This window comes from Salvelinus sp. IW2-2015, linkage group LG26 (genome assembly GCF_002910315.2).
Source record: "Salvelinus sp. IW2-2015 linkage group LG26, ASM291031v2, whole genome shotgun sequence".
NCBI classification, from domain to species: Eukaryota; Metazoa; Chordata; class Actinopteri; order Salmoniformes; family Salmonidae; genus Salvelinus; species Salvelinus sp. IW2-2015.
Genome location: NC_036866.1, coordinates 1,275,049 through 1,285,162, shown reverse-complemented (window position 1 = coordinate 1,285,162; position 10,114 = coordinate 1,275,049). Strand labels below are relative to the sequence as shown.

At 45.6% G+C, this 10,114-nt stretch overlaps 1 protein-coding gene across 1 annotated transcript in view; it reads right to left on the bottom strand.

The window, feature by feature from the left end:
• Nucleotides 1-10,114, bottom strand: part of alpi.1 (alkaline phosphatase, intestinal, tandem duplicate 1) — a 37,770-nt gene that overhangs the window by 3,982 nt on the left and 23,674 nt on the right. The window contains exons 9-10 of the mRNA XM_023970755.2: nucleotides 7,244-7,435; nucleotides 6,899-7,015 (exon numbers count right to left, since the gene is read on the bottom strand). Coding sequence (XP_023826523.1) covers nucleotides 6,899-7,015; nucleotides 7,244-7,435 — 309 coding nt within the window. The remainder of the gene's footprint in view (nucleotides 1-6,898; nucleotides 7,016-7,243; nucleotides 7,436-10,114) is intronic.

Sequence of the window (10,114 nt, the reverse complement as noted above, 5' to 3'; positions counted from 1 at the left end):
CTCCTCTGTTTTCATTGCTTTTCTATTGACATTAATTGGATATATCCATGATAATAATTTGTTGCATGATTTCGCCTGGATCAGAAAATTGATGTCTCGTTCCTTCACAGAATCTCTGTGAATTTCATGGCAGAGATAGAATGTTTGTCCCCTGGCAGAGATAGAATGTGGTCCCTGGCAGAGAAAGAAGGTTGATCCCCTGCAGAGATAGAATGTTGGTCCCCTGGCAGAGATATAATTGTTGGTCCCTGGCAGAGATTGTTGTTGGTCCCCTGGCAGAATAGAATGTTGGTCCCTGGCAGAGATATATGTTGGTCCCTGGCAGGAATAGAATGTTGGTCCCTGGCAGAGAAAGAATGTTGGTTATGTGGCAGGGATAGAATGTTTTGTATGTGGCAGGGATAGGAATGTTGGTTATGTGGCAGGAGATAGAAGGTTGGTCCCTGGCAGAGATAGAATGTTGGTCCCCTGGCAGGATGAATGTGGTCCTGGAGAGATAGAATGTTGTCCCCTGGCAGAGATAGATGTTGTCCTGGCAGAAAGAATATTGGTCATGTGGCAGAGATGAGATGTTGGTCCCGGAGGGATAGACTGTTGGTCCTGGCAGGATAGAATGTGGTCCTGGCAGGGATGACTGTTGGTCCCCTGGCAGAGATAGAATGTTGGTCATGTGCAAGATAGAAATGTTGGTCTGAGGGATAGATGTTTGGTCCCCTGGCAGAGATAGAATGTTGGTCATGTGGCAGAGATAGAATGTTGGTCCCCTGCAGGGATAGAATGTTGGTCCCCTGGCAGAGATAGAATGTTGGTCCATGTGGAGAGATAGAATGTGGTCCCCTGGCAGGGATAGACTGTTGGTCCCCTGGCAGAGATAATGTTGGTCCCTGGCAGAGAAAAGAATATTGGTCATGTGGCAGAGATAGAATGTTGGTCCCTGCAGAGATAGAATGTTGGTCATGTGGCAGGGATAGAATGTTGGTCATGTGCAGGGTTAGAATGTTGGTCCCCTGGCAGGGATAGATGTTGGTCCCTGGCAAAGATAGAATTTTGGTCCCCTGGCAGAGATAGAATGTTGGTCATGTGCAGAGATAGAATGTTGGTACCCTGGCAGGGATAGAATGTTGTCCCCTGGCAGGGATAGAAGGTTGGTCGCCTGGCAGAGATAAGGTTGGTATGTGGCAGAGATAGAATGTTGGTCCCCTGGCAGAGATGATGTTATCTGCAGGATAGAATGTTGATCCTGCGGGGATAGAACGTTGAGCCCTGAGGATAGAATGTTGGGCCCTGGCAGGGTAGAATGTTGGTCGCTGGCAGAGATAGAATGTTGGTCCCTGGCAGGATAGAATGTTGGTCCTGGCAGAGATGAATGTTGGTCCTGCAGATAGAATGTTGGTCCCTGCAGAGATAAATTGTCCCTGGCAGGTAGAATGTTGGTCCCCTGGCAGAGATAGAATGTTGGTCCCTGGCAGAGATAGAATGTGGTCCCCGGCAATAGATGTTGGCCCCTGGCAGGAATAGAATGTTGGTCCCTGGCACGAGATAGAATGTTGGTCCCTGGCAGGGATATGTTGGTCCCCTGAGGATAGAATGTTGGTCATGTGGCAGAGATAGAATGTTGGTCCCCTGGCAGGATAGATTGTGTCATGTGGCAGAGATAGATGTTGGTCCCCTGGCAGGTAGAATGTTGGTCCTGGCAGGGAAGAATGTTGGTCCCTGGCAGAGATAGATGTTGGTCCTGGCAGAGATGAATGTTGGTCCCTGGCAGAGAAAGAATATGTCATGTGGAAGATAGAATGTTGGTCCTGGCAGGAGAATGTTGTCCCCTGGCAGAGAGATGGAATGTTGGTCATGTGCAGAGATAGAATGTTGGTCCCCTGGCAGGATAGACTGTTGGTCCCCTGGCAGAGATAGAATGTTGGTCAGTGCAGAGATAGAATGTTGTCCCTGCAGGATAGAAGTTGGTCCCTGGCAGAGATAGAATGTTTGGTCACTGTGGCAGAGATAGAATGTTGGTCCCTGGCAGGGATAGACTGTTGGTCCCTGGCAGAGATAGAGATGTTGGTCCCTGGCAGAGAAAGAATATTGTCATCGTGGGATAGAATGTTGTCGCCTGGCAGAGATAGATGTTGGTCATGTGCAGGGCTAGAATGTTGGTCATGTGGCAGGTTAGAATGTTGGTCCCTGGCAGGGATAGAATGTTGGTCCCCTGGCAGAGATAGAATTTTGGTCCCTGGCAGAGATAGAATGTTGTCCATGTGGCAGAGATAGAATGTTGGTCCTCTGGCAGGGATAGAATGTTGGTCCCTGGCAGGGATAGAAGGTTGGCCCTGGCAGAGATAGAAGGTTGTCATGTGGCAGAGTAGAATGTTGGTCCCTGGCAGAGATGAATGTTGATCCCCTGGCAGGGATAGAATGTTGATCCCCTGGCAGGGATAGAATGTTGTCCCCTGGCAGGATAGAATGTTGGTCCCCTGGCAGGGATAGAAGTTGGGTCCTGGCAGAGATATGTTGGTCCTGGAGGATAGAATGTTGGTCCCCTGGCAGAGATAGATGTTGGTCCCGGCAGGATGAATGTGCGGAGAGTGGATGTTGTCCCCTGGCAGGGATAGAATGTTGGTCCCCTGGAGAGGATAAATATGTGTCCCCTGCAGGGATAGAATGTTGGTCCCCTGGCGAGGAAGAATGTTGGTCCCCTGGCAGGGATAGAATGTTGGTCCCTGCGCTAGGGATAGAATGTTGGTCATGGTTGGCAGAGATAGAATGTTGTCCCCTGGCAGGGATAGAATGTTGGTCTGTGCAGGATAAATGTTGGTCCCCTGGCAGGGATAGAATGTTGGTCCCCTGGCAGGGATAGAAGTTGGTCCCCTGGCAGAGATAGAAGTTGTCCCCTGGCGAGATAATGTTGGTCCCCTGGCAGGGATAGAATTGTTGGTCTGTGGCAGAGATAGAATGTTGGTCCCCTGGCAGGGAAATAGAATGTTGGTCCCCTGGCAGAGTAGAAGGTTGGTCCCTGCAGGATAGAATGTTGTTGCATGTGTGTTTGTCCGTTAGCCCAGGGCATTGGAATACAAGTGTGAATCCTTAGCCTGTGTTAACATATGCTTGTGTGAACACAGAATAAGCTAGCCCAGCGCCAGTCTAGCCAGGGGCTAAGAACAAAACAGTATGAAAAGCATACACTATACCACAGTCATGTGCGAAAGAGGATCATGAGCACGTCTGCAAGTATACATGTACATGCATGCCACGCTTTACACACACAAACAAACACCAACACAAACAATTCCCATGCGCACAACATTTTACAAAACAGCTACCGCTGTATTACATTAATAGTTGAGTATACTTACAGTAATCCACCAATGTGATGTTTCTCTGTTCCATTCACATGTACATAACCAGACCGTTGGCATACAGGATGCTAGTGAATGGATCCTATCATCTGCTTCTTGTGTGCCAAACCTAAACAAAATGGTTGACATAACATGACGGTGAACAATTACTATGACATTGCACCCTTGACGTATATCATACAGTACAGTGTACATTGTAGGACATCCTTGCGATCCTTGAGATCTCCTAAAATATACAACAGTACTATCTGTAACACACATGGACTACGACTGTTTTGGGCGTACCAAGATGGGGTTTCCACGGGGGGTGTTTCCTTCGAAGGTGAAGACGTGGGAGTGTTCTGCGGTTATGCTAGGGTGTCTGATTCTCTGGTGAGCCGGGAGGCTCGTTGCACGCCCGGTCAAACATCACAGCTCAGTCAGCGCCAGCTTGGCAATGCCATCATGGGCCCGTGGTCAATTTCTCCTCGTAAACAAGACAACACACCACAGACAGGTTGATGATTGACTCAAGGAGAGTTGATGATTGACTCAAGGAGAGTTGATGATTGACTCAAGGAGATTTGATGATTGCTCAAGGAGAGTTGATGATTGACTCAGGAGAGTTGATGATGACTCAAGAAGGGGGGGCCTTAAGACTGAGGGTGTCCTAAAAATGGATCTTTCTACTCCTTATCATTGAATCCTAAATTGAGATCCTCAAATGAACACATCTGCATGAATCATTAATTGTGAAAATTGTGTGAACATTTGAGTAGCCTATCGCAATTTAGGACTTGACCCCTCTTGAACAATATTGTTTCAAAATCAAGTAGAACTTCACTTTGTCAACTAACAAAAAACAATTCAGCTGCACTACAACCACATCTGTTATACAACACAGCTACCATTCAACCACAGCTGTAAATACAACACAGCTACATTACAACCACAGCTACCATTACAACCACAGTTGCCATTACAACCGACAGCTGCCAGTAAGCACAGCTGCCACTACAATCATAGCTTTAATACACCACAGCTTCATTACAACCACAGCTGTCAAACAACACAGCTACCATTACAACCACAGTTTTGCATACAACACAGCTGCCAGTACAGCCACAGCTGCACTACAATCATAGCTGTTAATCAACAGGCTATATTACAACCAGCTGTCAATCAACACAGCTACATTACAACCACAGTTGCCATTACACCACAGCTGCCAGTACAGCACAGCTGCCACTACAATCATAGCTGTTAATACACCACAGCTATCATTACAACCAGCTGTCAATACACCACAGCTGACGATACAACACAGCTGCTGTTACAAACCAACGACTACAGCTGCCATACAACCACAGCGCCAATTACACACAGCTGTCAATCCATCCACAGCTGCCGTTACAACCACAGCTGTCAATACAACCCAGCTGCATTACACCACAGATGCTCACACAGCTGCATTACAGCTGCCAACAAGCTGCTGCATTGACAACCACAGTGCTCAATACAAACACAGCTGTCAATACAAACCACAGCTGCATCGTTAACACAACCAACACACAGCTGTCTTACAACCACAGCTGCATTCACACAGTTGTAATAACACAGCTGTCAATACAACACAGCTGTACACAACCACAGCTGCCATTACAACCAGCAATGTCATTGCACACAGTTGTCATACCAACACAAGCCTGCATTCCATACACTGCTGCCTATTAAATCAAATCAATTGTATGTCCATTACATAGTATTTGCAGATGTTAATTCGTGTAGAGTGTTGTTTCAAGCAATCAGTAGTAGGTCAACAAGCAGTAGTTTCAAGCATCAGTAGTATCAGCAGTCCAGTAGTACAAGCAGTGCAGTAGTATCAAGCAGTCAGTAGTATAAGCGTCAGTAGTATCAAGCAGTGAGTAGTATCAAGCAGTCCAGTAGTATCAAGCCAGTGCAGTAGTATCAGCAGTGGTAGTAATCAAGCAGTGCAAGTAGTATAGCAGTCGCAGTATATCAAGCAGTGCGTAGTTACAGTCAGTAGTATAAAGCAGTCCAGTAGTATCAAGCAGTCCAGTAGTATCAAGCAGTCCAGTTCAAGGAGTGCAGTAGTATCTAAAAATATTCACAACAATCATACAGATCTAAAAGTAAAAGAATGGAATTAGAAATACATATATATTAGATGAGCAATGTTGGAGTGGCATTAACTAAAATACAGTAGAATAGAATTAGTATATATATGAGATGAGTAAGCAGTATGTAAACATTTTTAAACATTATTAGAGTGACCAGTGATTCTATGACTATGTATATAGGGCAGCAGCTCTGAGGTGGCAGGTTACATAACCGGGTGGTAGCTGGCTAGTGATGGCTGTTTAACAGTCTGTGGCCTTGAGTAGAAGCTGTTTTTTTCAGTCTCTCGGTCCCATCTTTGATGCCTGTACTGACTTCGCCTTCTGGATGAAAGCGGGTGAACAGCTCGGGTGGTTGATGTCCTTTATGATCTTTTTGAAAAATGAAATGAAAAGAAACTACAACTTAAAATCTTAACCGATTTGGATTGAAGGGCTCCACAGAAAATTAACAGAAAAAAGTTTCTGCTTTCACACTTTAAGAAAGTACTCATATTAAGTGACATCTGTGACTCGGGGCTGTAGGTGTCCTGGAGGGAGGTAGTTTGCCCCCGGTGATGCGTTGGCAGACCGCACCACCTCTGGAGAGGCCTGGCGTTTGCGGGCGGGTCAGTTGCCATACCAGGCAGTGATAGGGGAGCTCTCGATGGTCATCTGTAAAGTTGTGGAGGGTTTTAGGGGGCAAGTCAAATTTATTCAGCGTCCTGAGGTTGAAGAGGTGCTGTTGCGCCTTCTTCACCAAACTGTCTGTGGGGGTGGACCATTTCGGATCGTCAGTGATTGTACGGCGAGGAACTTTCTCCACTGAGATCCTGTCGATGTGGATGGGGTACGTGCTTCTCTGCTGTTTCCTGAAGTCCCGATCAGCTCCTTTGTTTTGTTGACATTGAGTGAGAGGTTATTTTCCTGGGACACACTCTGAGGGCCTCACCTCCCTCGATAGAAGGTTGGTCCCCTGGCAGAGATATAATGTTGGTCCCCTGGCAGGGATAGAATGTTGGTCATGTGGCAGAGATAGAATGTTGGTCCCCTGGCAGGGATAGAATGTTGGTCCCCTGGCAGAGATAGAAGGTTGGTCCCCTGGCAGGGATAGAATGTTGTTTGCATGTGTGTTTGTCCGTTAGCCCAGGGCATTGGAATACAAGTGTGAATCCTTAGCCCTGTGTTAACATATGCTTGTGTGAACACAGAATAAGCTAGCCCAGCGCCAGTCTAGCCAGGGGCTAAGAACAAAACAGTATGAAAAGCACTACACTATACCACAGTCATGTGCGAAAGAGGATCATGAGCACGTCTGCAAGTATACATGTACATGCATGCACGCTTGTACACACACAAACAAACACACACACACAAACAATTCCCATGCGCACACATTTTACAAAACAGCTACCGCCTGTATTACATTAATAGTTGAAGTATACTTACAGTAATCCACCAATGTGATGTTTCCTCTCGTTCCATTCACATGTACATAACCAGGACCGTTGGCATACAGGATGCTAGTGAATGGCATCCTATCATCTGCCTTCTTGTGTGCCAAACCTGACACAAAATGGTTGACATAACATGACGGTGAACATTACATTCTATGCTGGACACAAAAATATATGACATTGAAGTGAAAAGACAAATAAAAACATTGCACTCTTGACTGTATATCTTACAGTACAGTGTACATTGTAGGATATCCTTGCGATCCTTGTGGATCTCCTAAAATATACACAGTACTATCTGTAACACACATGGGACTACGACTGTTTTGGGCCGTACCAAAGATGGGGTTTCCACGGGGGGTGTTTCCTCCGAAGGTGAAGACGTGGGAGTGGTCTGCGGTTACGACAGTGAGGGTGTCTGATTCTCTGGTGAGCCGGGAGGCTCGTTGCACCGCCCGGTCAAACATCACAGCCTCAGTCAGCGCCAGCTTGGCAATGCCATCATGGTGCCCGTGGTCAATTCTCCCTCGTAAAACAAGAACAACACAACACAGACAGAGTTGATGATTGACTCAAGGAGAGTTGATGATTGACTCAAGGAGAGTTGATGATTGACTCAAGGAGATTTGATGATTGACTCAAGGAGAGTTGATGATTGACTCAAGGAGAGTTGATGATTGACTCAAGAAGGGGGGGCCTTAAGACTGAGGGTGTCCTAAAAATTGACATTTTTCTACTCCTTTATCATTGAATCCTAAATTGAGATCCTCAAAATGAACACATCTGCATGAATCATTAATTGTGAAAATTGTGTGAACATTTGAGTAGAGAGTTGAGGCCCTCAGAGTTGTCGGTCCCAGAAAATAACCTCTCACTCAATGTCAAACAAACAAAGGAGCTGATCGGGACTTCAAGACAACAGCAGAGGAAGCACGTCCCCCATCCACATTCGACAGGATCTCAGTGGAGAAAGTTCCTCGCCGTACAAATCACTGACGATCCGAAATGGTCCACCCCCACAGACAGTTTGGTGAAGAAGGCGACAACAGCACCTCTTCAACCCTCAGACGCTGAATAAATTTGACTTGCCCCCTAAAACCTCCACAAACTTTTACAGAATAACCATCGAGAGCTCCCCTATCACTGCCTGGATGGCAACTCCACCGCCCGCAACCGCAGGCCTCTCCAGAGGGTGGTGCGGTCTGCCAACGCAATCACCGGGGGCAAAACTACCTCCCTCCAGGACACCGACAGCACCCGATGTCACAGCGATGTCACTTAATATGAGGTACTTTCTTAAGTGTGTGAAAGCAGAAACTTTTTTCTGTTTAATTTTCTGTGGAGCCCTTCAATCCAAATGACGGTTAAGATTTTAAGTTGTAGTTTCTTTTCATTTCATTTTCTCAAAAAGATCATAAAGGACATCAACCACCCGAGCCTGTTCACCCCGCTTCATCCAGAAGCCGAGGTCAGTACAGTGGCATCAAAGATGGGACCGAGAGACTGAAAAAAAACAGCTTCCTATCTCAAGCCATCCAGACTGTTAAACAGCCATCACTAGCCAGCTACCACCCGGTTATGTAACCCGCCACCTCAGAGGCTGCTGCCCTATAACAGAGTCATAGAATCACTGTCACTCTAATAATGTTTAAATAATGTTTACAATACTGCTTTACTCATCTCATATATAACTAATTCATTCTACTGTAATTTTAGTTAATGCCACTCCAACATTGCTTCAATCTAATATATATGTATTTCTTAATTCCATTCTTTTACTGTTTAGATCTGTATGTATTGTTGTGAATATTTTAGATACTACTGCACTCCTTGATATCTGGACTGCTTTGATACTACTGGACTGCTTTGATACTACTGACTGCTTATTCTACACGACTGTTTACTACTTGTACTGCTTGCATACTACTGGACTCCTGATTACTACTGCACTGCTTGATACTACTGCACTGCTGATACTACTGACCTGGTGATACACTGGACTGCTTGATACTACGTGCCACTGCTTGATACTACTGACGCTTGATACTTACTGGACTGCTTGATACTACTGCACTGCTGTCTACGACTGCTTGTACTACTGCACTGCTTGATTACTACGGCATGCTTGGATATACTGACTGCTTGATACTACTGGACTGTTGGCGCTTGAGACAAGCATTTCTCTACACCCGAATTAACATCTGCTAATATATGTTAATGGACCTATACATTTGATTCTATTAATGGCAGCAGTGGTTGTAATGGACAGCTGTGGTTTGTTGACAACTGTGTTGCATTGACATTTCTGGTCTGAATGGCAGCTGTGGTTGTTTGACAGCTGTTGGTTGTTTGACAGCTGTGGTTTTATTACAACTGTGGTTGAATCGCAGCCTGTGGTTGTAAGACAGCTGTGGTTGTGTTTCTGTAACGCAGCTGTGGTTTGTATTGACAAGCTGTGTTTGTATTGAGCACTGTGGTTTATGGCAGCTTGTGGTTGTAACTGCAGCTGTGGTTGTAATGCATCTGTGGTGTAATGAGCTTGTTGATTGACAGCGTGGTTTGTAACGGCAGTGTGGATGGATGACAGCATGTGGTTGTATTGGCATCTGTGGTTGTATTGGCAGCTGTTGATCGTGTGTTGTAACAGCAGCTGTGGTTTGTATCGTCAGCTTGGTGTATTGACAGCTGTGGTTGTAATGATAGCTGTGGTGTATTAACAGCTATGATTGTGTGGCAGCTGTGCCTGTACTGGCAGCTGTGGTTGTAATGGCAACTGTGTTTTAAAGGTAGCTGTGGTGTATTGACAGGCTGGTTGTAATATAGCTGTGGTTGTATTAACAGCTATGATTGTAGTGCCAGCTGTGGCTGACTGGCAGCTGTGGTTGTAATTGCAACTGTGGTTGTAATGTAGCTGTGGTTGTATTGACAGCTTGGTTTAATGATAGCTGTGGTTGTATTAACAGCTATGATGTCAGTGGCAGCTGTGGCTGTACTGGCAGCTGGTTGTAATGGCAACTTGGTTGTAATGGTATAGCTGTTTGTAATGGTTAGCGTGTTGTATTTACAGCTGTGGTGTAATGGAGCTGTGTTGTATTAACAGATGTGGTTGTAGTGCCAGCTGAATTTTTTTGTTAGTTGACAAAGTGAAGTTCTACTTGATTTTGAAACAATATTGTCAAGAGGGGTCAAGTCCTAAATTGCGATAGGC